Genomic DNA, 23,745 nt, shown 5'->3' with positions numbered 1-23,745 from the left:
GTTTAAAAGAGTTCTGTAGGGTCCAGATATTGTATAAATGAAGGTAAACCTTACTGGTACTATCCACATAAATACAAAGTAACCAAATATATACTTACTTTTGCAATTAACAGCTGCACAGTGTTACAAACAGTCGCGTAGTAAACACGTTTGACATTCACACTGGCGTCTTGCGGCCAACTGGAGTTTAGGCTAAAATGCGGAAGTCAGAGGAGCACTCGCGCTAGGTAGCAGCACCAAATAAGACACAGGAATGCCAACAGTTGCTCGCAAAATACTCTGTCCGCCATTACCTCAGTGATCGCCAATACCCCGGTCTCCCATAATAATAATAATAATAATAATAATAATAATAATAATAATAATAATAATAATAATAATAATAAAAAAATGACCACATGGAAATCGCCGATCAGTCACCTAGGCGAATACCAGATCGACCATGTAGCAATTACCAGAAAATTTTCCCCTGAAATTATGAACATCAGGGTACGCAAAGGTTATGTAGAGTCAGACCACCACCTCTCACAAATCAAAATCCGTTTCAGACCCAACCGAAGGAAATACCAAAAACCTACAATCCCACGCATTGACCCAGGTTATCTGCAAGAACATGCACATGAGTTTGCCCAGTCGTTGCGTGCAAATGCAAAAACATGGGATGCACTCCTTGAGAATATCCAAGAATCATCTAGGAAACTTGGCCAACCACCCCGTAAACGGAAACATAGATGGTGGACTTCGGATTGTGACAGAGCACTGGAAACACGTATGCGAGCCTGGAAGAATTGGCACAGTCATCAAACACCAGAGAATTGGCATATCTTTTCAGAAACTCAGAAGCAAACGTCCAAAAGACTCAGACGAATTAAACGTGCATACCATCACAAGAGATTAGAGGAGATCGATAATGACTTCAAACGGAATAACACGAGAAATTTCTACAAAACCTTTCGCGAAGAACTGACCAGCTACAAGCCACCCACTCTTTCTTTTCGACGCCCTGACGGAACTCTCGAGACAAATACAAAGGCTAACTGTGACATCCTGAAACAACACTTCAAAAAGTTACACAACTGCGAATCACCAACTGAGAAACTTCAATTCCACATACCCACTCCAAACACAGATTCCCTTCCACCGACTCATGAGGAGATAAGGAGCATCATATTACATCTCAAAAACAATAAAGCACCAGGAGAAGATGGTATAATCGCCGAGATGCTGAAGATTGGAGGGGATCAAATGATCGACCAATTACAGGTCATCATTGCGAACATATGGGAAAGTGAAGTCATACCTGTAGATTGGAAAACTGCCCTGATCCATCCACTGCATAAGAAAGGTGACAAGATGGATCCAAACAACTACCGAGGTATTTCCCTTCTGTCAATAGCATACAAAATTCTTTCACGTGCTCTGCTTACCAGATTGGAACAACAGACAGAAGATAAGATCGGCGAATACCAGGCGGGCTTCCGTCCACATCGATCGTGCGTGGAACAGATCTGGAACCTGAAGATGATACTCCAACACCGCCAGTCAAACCGCACAGTGGTCACTTTCGTAGATTTTAAAAAAGCATACGACTCAATAGACCGTGGTACCCTGTTCAATGTTCTTCGAGAATACGGTGTTGATAACAAAACACTCACGTTAATCCAACAAACCTTAACAGATACAACCTCTAAGGTGAAGTTCATGGGTGAAATCTCTGCACCCTTTGAAATAAAAACAGGCGTTAGACAAGGTGATGGATTGTCCCCACTTCTGTTCAACCTAGTACTGGATAAGGTCATTAAAACATGGGAGAAAGAAGTACCCGGAATAAACATGGGAACTAAAAGTAAACAGATTAACATTAAATGCCTTGCCTTTGCTGACGATCTAGCAATAATTACCCGGACTCCCGAAGAAGCCAGGCACGCCATCGAGAAGCTTCACGAGATTGCAATAAAAACTGGTCTCCACATCTCTTATGAAAAAACGCAATACATGGACTCCAAGTGCACACACCTAACATCACTAGCGACCAAATATGGCAACATTTTACAAGTCAAACAATTCCAGTACTTGGGTGAAATTATTGCTGATTCAGGCAATGAAAAAGCAGCCAACAAAATGCGCGCAGAAAAACTACGTAAAGCGTACCTAATCACCTGGAACTTCTACAATAAGAAATCAATATCCACAAAAGCCAAACTCCGACACTACCACACCGTTGTCCTCCCTGAGGCACTCTACGCAACTGAGACATCAGCACTTACCATTAACATCAAGGACATTGAGAAAATTGAACGACAGGTACTGAGGAAGATATTCGGGCCCAAGTTTCAAGAGGGCAAATGGATGCGAAGAAGCTCGGAAGAACTCTATGCATTAACTGAGCGATTCTCTTCAGTCGCACGCAAACGGCGTATGAAATTTTATGGACATTTAGCACGAATGGATGACTCACGACTGACTAAGAAGATATTTCTTATTATCAATGGAAACCGACAATCCAAAGCTCGCTGGCTAGTGGATGCACAAAAGGACCTCGCAGAAGTCGACGTTGATCCAATGGCAACCACAAGGAATACATACAGACAAAAGATCAACAGCCATAAATTTGCACCCAAGAATCCATCTGAGAAAAGCTTGAAGCTCAAAAACTCGTGGACACAAGAAAGACGGCAGGCCCATAGTGAAAGGATGAGGAAGTTTTGGGAAGATAAGAAGAACAAGAAGATGAAGAATACCAGTGCTATTTAATGGTTCCACGTGCTCCTTAAGGGGCTAAACGAATGTATATATAATAATAATAATAATAATAATAATAATAATAATAATAATAATAATAATAATAATAATAATAATAATAATAAATACACTTTCATTATTGAGAGTCATAATCATGTTGTAACTCTCAATAATGAACGTGTATTTAATCCCCAATGACACCAACATAAACAGGAAGTACCATGAAAAAGTCTACAAGTGCGAAGAACTTGCAGAAGAAATCAAGAGGACCTGAAAGATGAAACTGGTACGGACAGTCCTTGTGATTCCGTCAGTCACCGGCCTCATTCCACACACACTTCACAAGAGTCTGCAAGAACTGGGTCTTCCACCGAACATCTACAAAGTTATACAACATTCCGTCCTCCTGTCAACATTCAACACGATCGTTCCTCTCGCAAGAATGAAGAACCCGTGATCTAGAGTTTTGTATCGCCATTAGTAAGGATGTGTAGTACGTTTAATGAATTGTTCTAAACCACGACATAGATCCCTCAGTGTCCCTAACAGACTATAAAAAATGTCTAGTGATTTCCTTTAATGAATATACTTAAACAATCTTCACAAATAGCGTCTCATAAAAAGAAAATAGCATTCATTACACTATATCTTTGTCAATAATTAAATTCGTGAGGCTATTTCTAGCCGAGTGCAGCCCTTGTAAGGCAGACCCTCCGATGAGGGTGGGCGGCATCTGCCATGTGTGGGTAACTGCGTGTTATTGTGGTGGAGGATAGTGTTATGTGTGGTGTGTGAGTTGCAGGGATGTTGGAGAGAGCACAAACACCCAGTCCCCGGCCCATTGGAATTAACCAATTAAGGTTAAAATCCACGACCCGGCCAGGAATCGAACCCGGGACCCTCTGAACTGAAGGCCAGTACGCTGACCGTTCAGCCAATGAGTCGGTCTGTTTACAAATTATTTATCAGAATGACTAACCCACTAACGCTCATATATCCGGTTCACCTTGTTTCCGTCTACTCTGTATATCTCTGATGACCCAGTGCTTGAACGGCAGCATTACGACCCAGCAAACATTGTCAGTTAGCAGTTCTGACGATGAAATCACCACATACCCTTTGCTGGAAAACAAATACAAAATTCACAAAGCCGAGAACACTAGGTGTGAAATATTTATGCAAACCGCCAACAACAGAATTTTATGACAGACTGTTTAGCAAAGCAGAACTCGTACGCGACAGAAATAGAAGTAGAGGCGATAATACAGTACTTGTAGTTTCGAAGAAGAAATTGCTTGTAGTTTTAAGGGGTCTAATATCGAAGGTCATCGGCCCGAAGAAGAAATTATAACACTGTGCCCGCCTCTGTGGTGTAGTGGTTAGGTTGATTAGCTGCCACCCCTGGAGGCCCGAGTTCGATTCCCACCTCAGCCACACTCGGAGTGGTTTTCTGTGTTTTCCCACTTCTTCTCCAGTCAAATAGCCGGGTGGTACCTAACTTAAGACCACGGCTGCTTCCTTCCCTCTTCCTTGCCTCTCCCTACCGATCTCCTCATCCCCCCCCCCCCACAAGACCACAAGTGAGACTGGCTGGGTAAGGTACTGGTCCTCCTACACAGTTGTATCCCCAACTAAATGTCTAACGCTCCAAGAGACTGCCCTTGAGGCGGTAGAGGTGGGATCACTCGCTGAGCCCTGGGGGGGGGGGGGGGAGAGGAAACTATCCTGTTTAACTGTCTGCTGGAGAAGGTCATTCGGGAATGGACGAAAACACTAGCTGAGAACTCTGGTTTAAAAATCGGCTACAAAAAAGACAAGTTAACAGTTACTTGCTTAGCCTTCGCAGATGACCTCACACTCTTAGCTTCAAGTATGGAAGAAGCTACGTTCCAGCTATCCTCCCTAGAACGCATAGCAGCTAAAGCAGGGCTAAAGATCGCTGTCAATAAAACAGAATTTCTGACAAACATCAGAGAAGCACCCAACTTCATTTCTTTGGGGGACAAAATAATACACAAGGCCAACTCATTCAAATATCTTGGAGAGTGGATAACCCCAAATGTTAATGAGGATCTTGCAATGAAGAGTAGATGCACTAAATTAGAAAGAGCTTATCATCTTTGTAAGAACATATACAAGTCTAAATCCCTCACCTTGAATCTGAAACTTAGACACTACAACACCGTCGTAAGACCATCTGTACTGTACGCCTCAGAATGCCTAAACATGACCCGGAAAGGACAACTCAGAAAACTAGAACTGAAAGAGCGAAAGATCCTTAGAAGGGTTATGGGTCCCATTAAAGAAGGAGATGGCTACAGAATCAGGCACAACAACGAACTGTACAGTAAAATAGAGAGCATTACAACAGCTATGAGGAAGAGAAGACTAATCTTCTATGGTCATGTAGTCAGGATGGACAGCCAGAGACTCACTTCAAGAGTCTTCAACACTGTATCTAGAGGGAAAGCAACAAATGCCAAATGGACGAATTTAGTACGGAAAGACCTACAATACCTAAACATTGATCACGTTGACATTTACAACCGAGATAAATTCAGAAAGTTAGTCAAGACATCTGACTCTCTCCAGTCACTAACAATTAAATCACTGCGTCCAGGAGTAGGAGTGAAATGGACTCAAGAAAGAAAAGACATCCATAGCGCTAGAATGAAAGAATACTGGGCTAAGAGGAAGAAAAGAGCTCACCAGAGTTAAGAACCACGTGGTCCATCGTAGGCCTAAACGAATAATAATAATAATAATAATAATAATAATAATAATAATAATAATAACATACATATATACATTATCATTATAGACCGTTATGCCTTTCAGCGTTCAGTCTGCAAGCCTCTGAGAATTTACTAAACGCCGCCACAATCCTCGATTTGCAACTAGTGTTGTGGCCTCATTTAGTTCTATACCTCTTATCTTTAAATCGTTAGAAACCGAGTCTAACCATCGTCGTCTTGGTCTCCCTCTACTTCTCTTACCCTCCATAACAGAGTCCATTATTCTCCAAGGTAACCTATCCTCCTCCATTCGCCTCACATGACACCACCACCGAAGTCGGTTTATGCGAACATCTTCATCCACTGAGTTAATTCCTAAATTAGCCTTCATCTCCTCATTCCGAGTACCCTCCTGCCATTGTTCCGACCTGTTTGCACCAGCAATCATTCTTGCTACTTTCATGTCTGTTACTTCTAACTTATGAATAAGATATCCTGAGTCCACCCAACTTTCGCTCCCGTAAAGCAAAGTTGGTCTGAAAACAGACCGATGTAAAGATAGTTTCGTCTGGGAGCTGACTTCCTTCTTACAGAATACTGCTGATCGCAACTGCGAGCTCACTGCATTAGGTTTACTACACCTTGATTCAATCTCACATACTATATTACCATCCTGGGAAAACACACAACCTAAATACTTGAAATTATCGACCTGTTCTAGCTTTGTATCACCAATCTGACATTCAATTCTGTTGAATTTCTTACCTACTGACATCAATTTAGTCTTCGAGAGGCTTATTTTCATACCATACTCATTGCACCTATTGTCAAGTTCCAAGATATTAGACTGCAGGCTTTCGGCACAATCTGCCACTAACACCAAGTCGTCAGCATAGGCCAAACTGCTTACTACATTTCCACCTAACTGAATCCCTCCCTGCCATTTTATACCTTTCAGCAGATGATCCATGTAAACTACGAACATCAAAGGTGAAAGATTACAGCCTTGTATAACTCCTGTAAGTACCCTGAACTAAGAACTCATTCTACCATCAATTCTCACTGAAGCCCAATTGTCAACATAAATGCCTTTGATTGATTTTTAATAATCTACCTCTAATTCCATAGTCCCCCAGTATGGCGAACATCTTTTCCCTCGGTACCCTGTCATATGCTTTCTCTAGATCTACGAAACATAAACACAACTGCCTATTCCTCTCGTAGCATTTTTCAATTACCTGGCGCATACTGAAAATCTGATCCTGACAGGCTCTCTGTGGTCTGAAACCACACTGGTTTTCATCCAACTTCCTCTCAACGACTGATTGCACCCTCCCTTCCAAGATGCCAGTGAATACTTTGCCTGGTATACTAATCAATGAGATACCTCGATAGTTGTTGCAATCCTTCCTGTTCCCTTGCTAATAGATAGGTGCAATTACTGCTTGTGTCCAATCTGAAGGTACCTTACCAACACTCCACGCTAATTTTACTACTCTATGAAGCCATTTCATCGCTGCCTTCCCACTATACTTCACCATTTCAGGTCTAATTTCATCTATTCCTGCTGCCTTATGACAATGGAGTTTATTTACTATCCTTTCCACTTCCTCAAGCATAATTTCACCAACATCATTTTCCTCCTCCCCATGAGCTTGACTGTTTGCAACACCACCATGATGATTTCCTTTTACATTGAGAAGATGTTCAAAATATTCCCTCCACCTCTCCAGTGATTCCCTGGGATCTACTATGAGTTCACCTGAATTACTCAAAACACTGTTCATTTCCTTTTACCCTCCCTTCCTAAGATTCTTTATTACTGTCCAGAAAGGTTTCCCTGCTGCTTGACCTAGCCTTTCCAGGTTATTACCAAAATCTTCCCACGACTTCTTTTTGGATTCAACAACTATTTATTTCGCTCTGTTTCTTTCATCTACGTACAAATCCCTGTCTGCCTCGGCCCATGTTTGGAGCCATTTCTGATAAGCCTTCTTTTTACGTTTACAGGCTGCTCTCACTTCATCATTCCACCAAGATGTTTGCCTTTTCCCATCTTTACACACAGTTGTTCCTAGGCATTCCCTTGCTGTTTCTACTACAGCATCCCTGTATGCCACCCATTCACTTTCTATATCCTGAACCTGCTTACTGCCTACTGTTCGAAACTTCTCACTAATCATATCCATGTACTTCTGTCTAATTTCCTCGTCCTGGAGATTTTCTACCCTTATTCGTTTGCAGACAGATTTCACTTTCTCTACCCTAGGCCTAGAGATACTTAGTTCACTACAGATCAGATAGTGGTCTGTATCATCGAAAAATCCACGAAAAACTCGTACATTCCTAAGAGATTTCCTGAATTCAAAGTCCGTTAAGATATAGTCTATTATGGATCTGGTACCCCTAGCCTCCCATGTGTAGCGGTGAATAGCTTTATGCTTGAAGAATGTATTCGTAACAGCTAAACCCATACTAGCACAGAAGTCCAGCAAACGCTTCCCATTCCCATTAGCTTCCATATCTTCCCCACATTTACCAATCACCCTTTCGTATCCTTCAGTTCTATTCCCAACTCTCGCATTGAAATCGCCCATTAGCACTATTCTATCCTTGCTGTTGACCCTGACCACGATCTCACTCAATGCTTCATAAAACTTGTCAACTTCATTCTCATCTGCACCCTCACATGGTGAATATACGGACACAATTCTTGTTCTAATTCCTCCCACTGACAAATCTACCCACATCATTCGCTCATTTACGTGCCTAACAGAAACTATGTTCCGTGCAATGGTATTCCTGATAAAGAGCCCTACCCCAGACTCTGCCCTTCCCTTTCTAACACCCGTTAAGTACACTTTAGAATCTCCTATCTCTTCCTCATTATCTCCCCTTACCCGAATATCACTTACTCCTAGCACATCCAGATGCATCCTCTTTGCTGACTCAGCCAGTTCTACCTTCTTTCTTCCATAAGCCCCATTAATATTGATAGCTCCCCATCGAATTCTATTTCGTTCGCCAAGTTGCTTCCAAGGAGTCCCTCGCCTGTCAAATGGGAGTGGGACTCCATTACTCCCATAGGTCCGAGGCTTGCTTAAAGTGTTCTGAGCTCGGTAAATTCATGAAGCAGGATGCTGCCCTACTTGCACATAGTCGAAGTGAGGATCTCTCCTCTAACGGGTTATGGACCACCGGTGAGTTGTATAGTCCTAGCCGCCTGAGCACAAGGAGGGCCACGACTCAGAATATGTCCGAGATGCCCACTCCCATTCCATACCAACTGGTATCCCGACTCTCAGGACCACTTACTAGGCCACTCAGTGGTTGGCCACGGTTCACGAACTAGGACGTGACTACAGTAACCCACAAACATGAACCATATAATAATAATAATAATAATAATAATAATAATAATAATAATAATAATAATAATAATAATAATAATACATCAGTCTGCATGCCTCTGTGAATTTACTAAACATCGCCACAATCCTCTATTTGCGACTAGTGCTGCGGCCTCATTTACTTCTATAACTCTTATCTTTAAATAGTTAGAAATTGAGTCTAACCATCGTCATCTTGGTCTCCCTCTACTTTTCTTACCCTCCATAACAGAGTCCATTATTCTCCTAGGTAACCTATCCCGCTCCATTCGCCTCACATGACACCACCACCGAAGTCGGTTTATGCGAACATCTTCATCCACTGAGTTAATTCCTAACTTAGCCTTTATCTCCTCATGACGAGCACCCTCCTGCCATTGTTGCCACTTGTTTGTACCAGCAATCATTCTCGCTATTTTCATGTCTGTCACTTCTAACTTATGAATAAGGTATCCTGAGTTCACTCAGCTTTCGCTTCCGTAAAGCAAAGTTGGTCTAAAAACAGACCGATGTAAAGATAGTTTAATCATGATAAGCCAAAATAATATTATTCTAAACGTAATTAAATACTTAAATTAATAAATCTGTACAGTTTTAATTAGTTACTGGTGATTTAGTTAAAATTGGTACTCGTTTTGCTATTGTAATATCTACACTGGTGGCCATAATTCTGGAAACTTTGTAAGAAATATGGTAATTATAGTTTTTGAGCACTGAATTTATTTGGATCGATTTAAAATAGCTCCGACGACATTAAAAGCATTAAATAATTCATTATTAATCGAAATAACTTCATCTTAGTATAAACAAAGCACCTTTTAAATGTAATAACTGGGAAAATGCACGGTGCGTTCAGTAAGATTCTATGTGGTGTTCTTCGCATTCACTTGCTATTAATGAAATGTCACATTTATGCTGGGTTACCTTAATTATCATAAGTAAAATATTTATTGTTTTTACGGCATTTCAAGCGATTCCACTTAGTCTTTAGTTCAGAAATGACTTTTTCCTGAGTGATCTAGGTTTTTAGACCATTTTGGAATAATTTCCTTACAACAGTTCTCGCAGTTCACTATGTCGTCAAACTTCCCGGATATCTACAAGATTGTTTTTCTCTTATTCTATAGTAATTATTTGTAAATGACACAGGTTTAAGGGCAAAATATCTGTTTTACAGATGAAAATGAGCTTTTCAGTTACTAAGGGGGTTTACAAGTTTTTCAACTGCTAATAAAACGTGATAATACTGCACATTGCGAATGTTGAAAGTTTCTAGAATTACGACCATTAGTGTATGTCTGTTTGTGAGTCTGCCACCGTGCTTCAGACACTTTGTTGTTACCTGAGTGTGCGGCTCATCTTCTCATAATTCATATTTGGGTTGTTTTTCCGTTCTCCCCACAGCTGTGCCAACTTCCTGCTGTCCTTAACTTTGAAAATTCCTTTGTCGCGTTGTACCCAGTCGATTGCCTCCGAATTCTTCCCTGACTTAAGGAGGTCACGCAGGAACGGCCAAAGACTACCATAGCCTCCTAGAAGAAAGCATGTCCGTTTAACAACTAGAAATGACAATTTGTAAGAGTTCAAGAGGATAATAAAACACATAAGGGTACAGCCACAAAATACACTCACAAAAATGACATAAAAAGTAACCCCCTCCCACATTGTAACACGTACCAATTCTCAATACCCCCCCTAAGTGAACGTCCAAAATATATTATCCCCTTCACCCTTGTCTGGGAAAACGTAAAAGTCAATACATATGACAGAGAGGTAGTGCCAACTTCACAACAAAATAATAACGAGAGAATTCCAGGCACATAACCTTAATGCTGGTTTCCACATGCATTCGCAAAACTTCTTAGCGTACCGTGAGATTTTATACGGGCTATAAGCAATGTATAAAGCAAAATGGTGCGAATTCCCTAATGAAGGAAACTGTAAAGATTAATATTACATTTAAAAAATAATGTATTACTCTTAGATCCACTTCTGTGATGTAGTGGTTAGCGTCATTAGCTGCCATCCCTTTAAGCCCGGGTTCGACTCCCGGCTCTGCTACGAAATTTGAAAAGTTGTACGAGGGCTGGTACGGGGTCCACTCAGCCTTGGGAGGTGAACTGAGTAGAGGTGGGTTCGATTCCCACCTCAGCCATCCTGTAAGTGGTTTTCCGTGGTTTCCACTTTTCCTCCAGGCAAATGCCTGGATAATACCAAATTTAAGGCCACGGCCGCTTCCTTCCCTCTTCCATGTCTGTCCCTTCCAATATACCCATCCCACCACAAGGCCCTGTCCAGGATAGCAGGTGAGGCCGCCTGGACGAGGTATTGGTCCTCCTCCACGGTTGCATTCCCCGACCCAATGTCTTGTGCGCCCTTGAGGCGGTAGAGGTGGGATCCCTCGCTGAGTCCGAGGGAGAAACGATGAAGGGTGAACAGATTATGAAGGAAAGAATATGTTACTCTTGCAATGTCCGGTTTCGTGGCTAAATGGTTAGCAGGCTGCCCTTTTGTCACAGGGGCCCCGCGTTCGATTTCTGGCAGGGTTGGGAATTCTAACGCTGACACGGGGGCTGGGTGTATGTGTCGTCATCATCATTGCATCATCACCACGCGCAGGTCGCCTACGGGTGTCAATTCAAATGACCTGCACCTGGCAAGCCGAAATTGTCCTCAGACACTCCCGGCACTAAGGGCCATGCGCCATTTCATCTACTCTTAGAATTTACATTTAGCAGACCTGTCTCAAAATTGGTCATAATGTTTTCCAAACGCCAAAAACTATTTTATTTCTTTTACAACTTGCTTTACGTCGCACCGACACAGATAAGTCTATTGGCGATCGATGGGACAGGAATGGGCTAGGAGTTGAAAGGAAGCGGCCGTCCCCTTAATGAAGGTACAGCCCCAGCATTTACCTGGTGTGAAAGTGGGAAACTACGGAAAACCATTTTCAGGGATGCCGACAGTGGGGTTCGAACCCACTACCTCCCGAATACTGGATACCGGCCGTACTTAAGCTACTGTAGCTATCGAGCTCGGTTTTATGTTTGTCCGGAATAAAAACGTATATGAAAAGTGCTAAAAAGAACATTAAATGGATTTTGTATATCGGGTAATAGCGAAGAATAACTGATGATCGCCCCTCTCCCCAAGTTATCGTACACTTTTGTCATATTCTTTTAAGACCAGCCCCCTCAACCCGCACCCCGCCCGGCTTCGAACGAACGTATTTTATGGATCTCACCTAACAATCTTGAGATCCAGCAACCACAGGGGACAGAAAAGTTCCACAAATAAGATACATTAAACAAGAAAATTAGCGTTTTGATTTCATGAATTACTACGTGTTGCGTGTCGGATTTGACGGATTATTTTGTAATGAATTAATTACTCTAGCAAAGTAGAGTGGCATGACGGCGTAGCGACAACAGTCACTGAAGTGACACAGTAGCCCATCACATTTGGTTTCTGATAGTAAGACATGTCAGTGGCAAGCACAAGGTACGATCTCCCCTGGCATAAACGGGCTCGAGCGGAGAAACTTGAAGGAGATGCGTCAGGGGTGCCAGATCTAAAAATAACATATCAGAAGATGTTGGAATGTTTCAGAAAATGTACATAATGTAGTTCTGGGAAAGAGTGTAAGGATATCTAAATCAGAGCCTGAATTTATACAAACCTGCTCGTCTCCTCGGCAGCGCATTTTGCATTTCAGGCCGATCTTCCATAGAGTCGTCCGAATCACTTCCTAGAACAACGAGATAGAAATCGTAAATCACAGCTGATTTTCATTTATTAGATTTACATAACAGAACTATCAGGAACAGGAAGTGTGATATATATCATAAAATTTCCAGACCAAGGGATATTCACGTAGTGCCATACGAACACATTCAACACAATAGCACACTTGATTTGTATCTCTTGGTGAAAGATTTGTTGAAACTTAATAAGCATTCCTTAGATGGTATAATAAATTTATTTACAACAAATGATGTTTTAAGATTTTGTAAGCAAAACTGCTATTTTCCAAGAATATTCAACAAGAGAAATATGGACAATTTAACTGTTTTATCTGTCTTATGACTTACAATTTTAACAAAGTTTCGAAGATCTTATTTTAAATCTCGTAACCATATATCAAAAAATTTTAATGTGTCTTTCCAATTTTAATAGTATTTATTTTGTATTTCTGATATATTAATGTTAATTTATTATTAGCTGATGATGTCCCTTAGGGGACGAAACATGTACTAAATATAATAAATTATATATTGTATTGAATAGGCTGACCACTTAGTTATAATATTTAAGTTTATCTTGAATATTCATTAATTGAACTCTATTTCACATTACCTGAATGGCTGCTTGGATATTCAGGCTCTTGTGGTGTCGGTACCATTGACGATATCTCCTTCCTTCTCTCCTCAAATTCTGAAACAAAATCATGCCTCATTAAATTATAATTTCTTTATAGATCTTATAATAGAAGAAATGTAATGTAATGGAATTATATGTTTCCTCCTTAAATTTATGCCAGAATCCGTGGCTTAATTCACACGTTAATTACGGTGCGGTTGAAATTATATTTCCCTTCAGAATGCGTCAGCTAACCTGAACCAATTCAAGACAGAATGAGGACGATTTCCAAATGGGTAATATGGTACAGTTTCTCGTCCAAACTTTGCCTCCCCGTTACAACTTTAATCCCACTAAAAACCCATTTTTCGTGAGCATATCCCTTATTACTCGTCTGTATGTGATATAAACGGTCTGAAAATTTGCACTACCTACACCTTTTGCTATATCAATTTTTCCAATAGACCGGATATCAACAGAGATATTAATGCATGTCTGTTTTGATCTGCCTATAAACTGCTTACTCCATGTACTGTACACTATTGCACAACCCTGAATGTGTAGATTCCAAATACGGAGTTTTAGTAACTTTTGGCCGACCGTTTTCCAGTTTTCTTTCTTTCTTTTTCTTTTTTTGCTATTGGCTTTGCGTCGCACCGACACAGATAGTTCTTATGGCGACGATGGAACAGGAAAGGGCTAGGACTGGGAAGGAAGCGGTCGTGGCCTTAATTAAGGTACATCCCCAGCATTTGCCTGGTGTGAAAATGGGAAACCACGGAAAACCATCATCAGGGCTGCCGACAGTGGGGTTCGAACCCACTATCTCGCGAATACTGGACACTGGCCGCACTCAAGCGAATGGAGCTATCGGGCTCGGTTTTTTCCAGTTTTAGGTACACAAACAAACAGACGGACACCTAAACTAAAAGACTTTCAGATGATCAGTTATAAGTATAATACAAATAATTATCAAGATTTTTTCTGAGGTAATAAATATGCAGTGTGTCCCAAGAGAAATGTATCGTTTACTGTGAATGAAAGTTTTCATATACATGGGGTCCTTACCGAGATATATATGTTTGAATGCAAACGTTGAGATATATGTTTCGTTATTATTTGGCGGTCTTGTTTAAATGACAACATTTCAATAACATAGCATTCTCTTTAAATTTAGCCCACTGTACAGTCGAGCTGACAGTGCGTTGACATGGAAACGTGTTTGCGTAAACAGCTGACTGATTGTAGTGAATTGTGATTTGAACGTTGCAGTTGATTACAAGACTGGTTGTGTTGATTGTGACAGTGACATTGTGGACTTTGTGTCTAAGAGGCCAAACAGTGCAGAGTATGTATAGCTCATTCCATGTTAAGAAAACACGGTTGCCATATCGAACGGCTCTGCTCAACACCATCACGGGAAAACGGCGGCACAAAAATTTGTAAAATTCTGTATTTAAGTTAAAGACAAAACGCGGAAGAACCTAAGCTACAAACTGTTTTATTAACTAAAAGGAACGGGGGATTTACAGGGGCTATTTTTGGTTTGTACAGAATCAAAGGTAAACTACGGCACATAAAAATATCAGCATTGAAGTGTAAGGCGAATTGGATGAGAAAATAGACAAATAATGTTTATGAGCTCGAGGGGTGAGGGATGCATTTAATTTCACTTAATAAATGTTTCCAGGCAATGAAGGCTACAAAACAGGTGCAACAAATAAATACTGTAGAAAACTACAAAAAAATCACAGTATTAATGTAAAAGAAATAAATAACTCCGCCATTGTCCGGTCCCAAGTCCGGAATGAGAAAGGAGGAGGGTTTGCTGGTCTGGCACCCAGCTGTAAAATTGCCAACGCCGAGTGTTGGGCGGCGGGAAATAACCTGACTCCCTAAGGGGGCCAACGGCTTCGGGCGAATGAGCTCCTTTGGGTGGGGTGATGGTCCCCACAGTGGAGGAAATGCCACTGGAATCCATTATGCAGCGTCTGTTCTCCAGGTTAGGGGCGGCTGCACAAGGCGTCTGTACTCCAGAGGAGCGGCCTCATTATCACCTCACTGGATCACATCCAGAGTTGTAATTCGGGACCTAGTCCCACACAGGTGACACCTTGACAGTCAACCATGGAAGGTCTTTTAAGGAATACTCCACCGGCTGAACCAAGAGTTCAGAGAAGGCAGCATTCGGATACGGTGGGCTGCCACCTGAAAGATACCGTGAAGTCGGAGGCACGGAAATACCCCAGTACTACATACACGAATGAGACAAAATCAAGAATCAAACCAAAGCAGATAACATACTTCTCTACACACAACATAAACTCACTCATGCAAACCGGTAAACTAAAAGTGATCACCGACATAATGGACCAACACAAAATTCTTATCATGGGATTACAGGAAATTAGAAACACTGACCAGGATGCCTTGGAATCTCAAGGGTACAGATTTTATAAAGGTATACCCGGGAAGAGAGTGATGAAGAATGTCCCACAATTTGGAACAGGATTTTTGGTCAGCCTTAAAATAATAAACTCAGTTCAAGAATTCAAATCACAGTCTCCACGACTCTCAACGCTCACCTTAAAGGCATCTAATAAAATCTATACTATAATAAATGCCCATGCTCCCACTAATGATAAAAACAACTCCTCAAAAGACCAGGAGGAAACAGGAGAATTTTGGGACCTATTGGACCAGACCATAGATAACATCCCCAAACACCATATAAAATTATTAATAGGCGACTTCAACGCTCAACTAGGCAGAGAAAGAAAATACCGTGACATCATCGGAAAATGGCCAGCACACAAGAAAACAAATAAAAATGGAGAGAGACTAGTTGACCTGTGTAGAAACCATAATTTAATCTCAAAATCTACATGTTTTAAGAGGAAACCTCAAAAACTCAAAACATGGAAACACCCTGACTACACTAAAGGAGAATGGCAACTGGACCACGTCTGCATGGACAAATACCACCACAAAGAGATCTATAACGTCAAAGTCCTCCGAGGAATAGACACAGGTTCAGATCACTACGTAGTTAAAATTAAAATTAAACTCACTCCCCAGAGGAGACAACAAAAGCAAGCCCTTAAAACTAAAAGAAAAATAGATCCTACCCAGCTAATCAACAACAAAAATTACCAGAAAGCAACTGAAAAAATAAAAATCACAGACAAACTTGAAGACTTAGTACACAACCTTAAACAAATTGCAGAAGACCTAGCTCCAATTAAACCACGTAAAAAACACCAATGGTGGAACAGTGAATGTGATGAAACAGTGGAGAAAAGACATCAGGCATGGCTATTACATCAGTCCCAAAAGACAGAAATATCCTATCAAAAGCTAGTAAAACAGAGAAAAGAAACTACCCAAGTCTTAAGAAGAATAAAAAGACAACATCATAAGGACACCCTGCAGTTAATTGAAGAACAGTTCAGTAAAACTAAATCAAGGGACTACTACAAAACCTTCAGAAAGCAGCTCCAAAAATATGAACCCCCGACCCTACTGATGAAGGATGAAGATGGTAAGCTGGCCCATAACAATAAAGACAATGCAGAAATTCTGGCTAAACATTTCAACAAGCTTTTAAATTGTGAGGAACCTACAGAACTCCTTCATTTGGACACCAACACCCCGATAAAAACATCACCAGAAAACATCAATCCCCCCACAATAAAGGAAGTCTACCAGGCTCTGAATAAATTAAAAAACTACAAAGCGCCAGGAGAAGATCAGACCTTTGCGGAAATCTGGAAATATGCAGGAAACTCAGCAAAAGTTGCCCTCCATCAACAACTTGTCTCTATCTGGATTAAAGAAGAACTACCAGAACACTGGACAACAGCCCTCATTCATCCTCTGCACAAAAAAGGGGACAAAACCGACCCTAATAACTACAGGGGAATCTCTCTCCTAGATATAACATACAAAATATTTTCAATAATCATCCTTAATAGGATAAGTTTACAACTTGAGAAAGAACTAGGAGAATATCAAGGAGGTTTCAGACCCTGGAGGAGCTGTCCTGATCAGATCATGAGTCTTAAGTTGATAATGGACTATAACAGGAGAAGAAACAGAGATATGGTGATAACATTTGTAGATTTCAAGAAAGCTTATGATTGCATCCATAGAGAATCTCTGTTTAAAATTTTAAGACACCTTGGACTACACCCCAAATTAATAAACATGATAAAATTGACTCTCACCAATACCAAGTCAAAAGTGAAGTTTAGGGGTGAAACATCAGAGACATTTGAAATTAAAACTGGACTACGGCAGGGAGATGGGCTCTCACCACTATTATTTAACTGTGGTCTAGAAATGGTAATGAGGGAATGGTTTAGAAAATGTCCCCCCAAAATAAAGATTGGCCGAAAAATCAAAACAAATTGCCTGGGTTTTGCTGACGATTTAGCATTACTAGCAGTGGACATAAAAGAAGCAAAAACCCAGATATCAGAACTTCAAAACATTGCAAATAAAATTGGCCTCAAAATATCATTTGAAAAAACAGAAATTATGCCCCAAAAACCAACACAGCTAAAAGAAGTCACCATAAATGGTAATAAAATCAAAATAGTAACTCAGTTTAAATATCTTGGAGAAGTAATAACACATAACTTAAATGAAAAAATCTCAATCCAAGTAAGAACAAATAGATTAGCTAAAGCACAAAAATTAACATGGGATATCTACAAAAAGAAATGTCTATCAATAAATACAAAAATAAAACACTACAACACAGTTATAAAACCGGAAGCTACATATGCAGCAGAAACACTCTTTTACCTGAATAAACAATCAAAGACTGACAGACTTCAGAAAATTGAAAGGAGGATTGGAAGAACCTGTATCAACAAAAAATATCAGAAAGATGGACAGTGGCGGTTAATACCTAACAAAGTCGTGTACAAAGAGCTAGAACCCATTACAGATACTATGCGTAAGAGGAGACTGGGATTCTTTGGACATATCATGAGGATGCAGGACTCGAGACTTCTGAAACAACTAGTACAACACAATCTCGTCTCAAAAAATACCACAACAGGATGTAAATGGATCAGAGAAGTAAGAGAGGATCTGAAGGAAATAGGCCTTACAACAGAAGACACCAAAAATAAGATAAAATTGAATACAAAACTCAAGAATACAAACCTCCGCTTTACCCTTACACAAAACAAACCAACAACACGCACATTTTCAACTGAGGAAAGGGCACGAAGATCGGAGCGTCTGAAGAAGTACTGGGAGGACCGCAAAGCCCGAACAATCCCTTCAAAGAGACCTGAACGACGGACTGACTAAAGTGATCCTATGTGGTCATAAAAGAAGAAGAAGAAGAAGAAGAAGAAAAGAAATAAATCTCACACGTACACTTATCGCATAACCGTCACTCAACACAAGACAATAACGGACCGATTTAAAGCCTAAAACCACACGCGACAAATAAATACTGTAGATGACTTCACTACAGAAGTGAACTGCCGGCGGTTCACAGAGTAAGGGGACTCAGGGAGTAAAGAATACAGGGAGATGCCTTGGAGCTCTGAGAGTGAAGCCCAATGACAGTGGTCTACATAGGCGCGAGAAGGCATGCTGTTTTTTGGTAATCAAATCTATCACAGCTCACTAAAATGAATCCGGTGAACGCAAACTGTAATTGCGGGAATTTTCACATGCAAACACTGCACGACACGCTAAAACATAAAGGAGATACTAATATTTAGTTGTTGTAGCTCTTGCAATGTCGTGTTGTGCATACTGTTGCACGAATCGGAAATACAAAAATATTCCTGGAATAACATTTCACAGGTAAGAATCTAAGTATGAATTGTAATATGTAATACAGTATATTATATTATCTCAATTGTTATTGTGCTAGTATTTCGGAGTCTCAGAAGCACCGTCCACATTTCGTAAGAATTTTTAGGTTAGACTAGTTTATCGTCAATTTTTCCTGAGGTTTCCTTCATGAGGAAAGGAGAGCAGAGTGGATTAAGGCCATTAGAAGGGAAAATTGGATACCTTCTCCTTACACCAGAATATATTCAGCACATTTCAAATCGGAAGTTTTTGATTGGTTCATAAAAAAAGTTGTTTTGAAGGAGAATGCAGTACTTACTATTTTTGAAGCATTCCCTTCTTACCTACAGAATTAGAGCACTCGAGGCCGAGGGAGGTTTTCATATTCACGCCCCTCGTGGCCCTTGTCTTCCTTTGGCCGATACCTTCATTTTACGAAGTGTCGCATCCCTTCCACTTTTCGTCCTAATTAGTGTTAATATAGGATGGTTGCCCAGTTGTACATCCTCTTGAAACAATAATCACTAATACCACGTCTAAAATATGTATCCCCCTATGGGTGAGGACGGTAGGATAAGGCCCACGGTATCCTCTGCCTGTCGTAAAGCCACAAGCAAAAGCAAGAGTATACCTGAGCGAAAATTAATAAACTTCATTATTTAAAAATTATCAGCAAAATTACCCGCACTGCTATTCAGTTTGCATCCGCCATGACACTAACTTCACGGATATCGGGATCTGTGCAGGGCTCTGCGTATAAGACGGTTGTACGATGGGTCAAGGCGTTTCGTGCGGGTCGGAATAAGGCTTGGAACACCCTCCGTACTCACCAGACATCAGACCTTTGACTCCGACATGTTTCTGAAGTTAAAGTTGAAGGAAACCCTCCGAGGCCGCCCATTTCCATGGCGGCGATTGGATAGGAAAGGGGTAGGAGTGGGAAGGGAGTGGACATGGTCTTAATTAAGGTACAGGTCCATGATTTGCCTGGAGTGAAAATGGGAAACCACGGAAAAGCATTTTCAGGGCTGGCGTCAGTGGGGCCAATTTCCTGGCGTAACATCTGTACTCCGTGCAGTAGGGCGCTCCGCCGCTGTCATCAACAGAGAACGCCGTGCCAACGGTCCACAACGGCTTTCCGACATTTTGCAAAAAGGTCATAGACTTTGCGGGTGATAACATTGAAGGAATATAAGGAATATACTTCATTAAACATTGCGTTCTATCAGTATCGCCACTGATTTATTTAAGTGTGACTTTAAGAATCAGACTGCTACGATGCTATGTGTTTTCGGTACAATTATATGGAATGGAAGCTTGGACACTTACAGTGAATAAAACATGGTCAACCAATTGGAGGCGTTTGAGATGTGGACTTACCGAAGGATTCTGTAAGTTGGGTGAAAAGAGCCAAGAACCTTGATGTCAGTTGCGAGCGGTGAACATATTCATTACCCCAGCTGCAAACAAGTTTTTTAAAATATAAACAATCGTAGCTCCACTACACTCTTTAAAGTCAACATTACCATTTTATAAGGCTGCGTTTTTGTGGAAAGGTCTACCTGAGAAAGATCTTTCAAGAATATTTTCAACCACACGCTAGCACATACTTCCAAATTGATATCCTCGGCAGTGACGGCACAGTAACTTAATCTAACATGGGCGCCCGCAAGGGGGGGCAAGGGGGGGCAAGTGCCCCCCCCTGGAATTCTAAAGATGTTGATGTTCAATTATTTAATATCATACCAGATTATTTCATAAACTGAAATTACTGACAGTCATCTAGCATATGTTATAACTGGAAGTTTTTGTAAACAATTTAATGTTGCTGACGTTATATTGGTTTTTATATTCAAGAAAATTGTTAATGTGCCCCCCCCCCCTGGAAAAGATCCTGCGGGCGCCCATGTAATCTAAAGCAGATTTTAAACAATGTACTTACAGTTTCACCCGGTGACGCTTTGTGATAGTACAGTCATGGTTTTTACAAAAATACACTGGGACTAACTCTTTGTTTTTTACTTGAAAAGCCTAATTTAAACTAATCAGCAAAATATAACTGGTATTTTACCGTCGTTGAAGTTTTATAGTTTCCCTCTCATACTGAGTGTACGGGGGAAATATTTGTCACGACATATAACACACGCTATATCCATGAAGAATGGCACAGAACTCGCGGAACTTTACCTATAATCCAAGACGAACACTACAAAATTTCGCTATCTGCCACCATCACAGACAACCAAATACAAACTCTGTGTTCATGCTGGGCACCCTAAATATTTTTCTGCGGCTATCGGAACACGTACTCTACACGCGCCATCAATGAATTGCTCGAAGAAACTGTGTAACATGGTGTCTTTAACGACGATATGGGTTTTGGTCTTTGTTCTTTATAACAGGCAGTGGTGCTAGACGAACCACCGTCCTATACAGCCTATACGAGGCTTTTTGCGAATAGGCTGCGACAAAATTCTAAGCTAGATTGCAGGCATAGACGCACAGCTTGAAGATCTCTAAGGATTTCTCTCGCTCTGAACAAGAATCGGCACTTTAAATAGTGGTAAACCAGTTGAGGAAAATTTCCAAAATGCGTTCAATACAACAGCCAGCTCCAGATGGCACAACTGAATCTCCTCAATCGAGTCTAAACACACCGCTCCACATCGACCTAAGCGAGCTCAGTTTTTCATTAATATTCCTTTCAGGCTGGAAAACACTTATAGATGGACGTATTAGAAACCTTGTGTCACTGCCAGATCGGTAATCGTTAGTTCACGTAAGAACTGAAAACTGACTTTCTCTTTGCGTGACGGACAGAACGGACACACTTTAGGATTGCCTAACAACATACCCGGCCACATCATAAATTAAACAGTTTTATATCGAAGGATCGGGGAAGGGGCTCAACAGCACTTTCCCAATCTTCAGTATTTAAACAGTCTTGAATAACAAGGAAGTTCAGCGTTTGCACCATTCACAACGAAACAGTCCGTCTCTATAATTAAATTTACAGAAAAATGCAGGTCACATATCCTGCTTTTGGCTGACAATTGCTTATCATTCCGTGGAATAACTCTCACCCACTTCGCAAATACTACTTCCCTTTGGGGGTGTAAAAAATCGTTTATCATCCAGCTTCCTTCCGTAACCCGATTACAACCGGGAACGAACCGGTACGATTTTTTTTTCTGGAAATTATAGAAAACTAGTTGACTGCACACACAAAGCACTGCGCAGACACTAATACAGACTTTCGGAAAATATTAAAAGAAGAAAATTCCCTCGATAAGCGTTAAAATTTATCACCATGACTTGACGCACGCACGTCAATTTGACGCACGTGTTGTTGCGAGTGCAGCGCCACACTCCGGCTGTTCGTCATAATATGACATCAACACGTAACACATTGCTTGGAATGAACCAACTGGTGATGGAGAACGTACCTCTTCCCTGCCCTTTCTATGTTGTTCTTTCGTTTCAGTGTTTTCCAAATTCGTACATTGATCGATTACAGAAATCATTAACAAACTGCCTAACCTAATGTTTACAACTTCTTTACGTTGCCCGAACACAATGCAAATAAAAGTTTCTGAAGGCTGTTGCCTAGAATGTACGTTCTGATAGCGAGAAAGGGCACATCATAACACACAACACAGGGCTGATCAGAAGAGACGAAGACTAAATAGAGTGGAATATTGAAAATACGAGTAAGGCTAAAGGGTTTGCCCTGTCAGGCTCCTCACTTTCATCTATCCTATCCGTAGTAGATAAGGTAAGGGTGTATTTTGCCCGCAGACAGGTCCGAACCTCCGCAGAGGTGTGCCTGAGCCGGAGTTTACGTACGGTAGGTTGGCTAGTTCCTCTCCGCTCCTCCATTCCCTTACCCCCCCCCCCTCACGAACAGCGCGTGGTAACCCATCCAAATCTTGACCACGCCCAATGTTGCTTAACTTTGAGCTCACGGGATCAGGTGTTTCAACACGGCTACGGTAGTAGAAGATGAACAAACGGACCTTCCAATAAAGGTTACAAATCTCTTCATATGGTTAAGAGCAGAGCACGGATTTCCATGCAAATGCATGTTTTTAAGTAAGCTGGTTACACTTCTCAAACCTTGCAAATATTCGTTTTATGGCTCAATGATTCCAAATAACCGTTCTTTTTCTCCTGCATGTTTTGGCCTTTTTAGGATAAAATACGTACATAATGGATATTTTGAATATTTTGTATTTAATAGCGAATATTTGGACGTTCATATGAATAATATGACTTTTCTTCTGACTTTAGCGTATTTGTAATGTTCATTTACATGATAGTGCCTTTTATGAATGATGGTTCCTATGGTATACAGTATGTCTATTAGTGAGAGACGGAGAGAATGTATTCGTAGCATCCTATGTGACAATCAAAGTTAGTATATACGGTAGAGGTCATGGAATTCATTTTCTTAAATGTTATTTGTTCGGGGCGTCGGTCGACCTAGAAAGATCTTTTGCCCCTACTTGCACCATATGTTAGGAACCTGCGTGTCGTGGTTTCCCATTTTCACACCAGGCAAATGCTGCGGCTGTACCTTAATTAAGGCCACGGCCGCTTCCTTCCAACTCCTAGGCCTTTCCTATCCCATCGTCGCCATAAGACCTATCTGTGTCGGTGCGACGTAAAGCCCCTAGCAAAAAAAAAAGGAACCT

General features: G+C 41.0%; 1 protein-coding gene across 1 annotated transcript in view; it reads right to left on the bottom strand.

Moving 5' to 3' along the window:
- LOC136866557 (ETS-related transcription factor Elf-5) overlaps positions 1-23,745 on the bottom strand; it is a 95,295-nt gene that overhangs the window by 5,929 nt on the left and 65,621 nt on the right. Inside the window, exons 7-9 of the mRNA XM_068226763.1 lie at positions 13,226-13,303; positions 12,549-12,617; positions 10,209-10,398 (exon numbers count right to left, since the gene is read on the bottom strand). Of these exons, the coding sequence (XP_068082864.1) occupies positions 10,209-10,398; positions 12,549-12,617; positions 13,226-13,303 (337 nt within the window). The remainder of the gene's footprint in view (positions 1-10,208; positions 10,399-12,548; positions 12,618-13,225; positions 13,304-23,745) is intronic.

The sequence above is a fragment of the Anabrus simplex genome, chromosome 3 (assembly GCF_040414725.1).
Source record: "Anabrus simplex isolate iqAnaSimp1 chromosome 3, ASM4041472v1, whole genome shotgun sequence".
NCBI lineage: Eukaryota > Metazoa > Arthropoda > Insecta > Orthoptera > Tettigoniidae > Anabrus > Anabrus simplex.
This window is presented reverse-complemented; position numbering and strand designations above follow the sequence as displayed.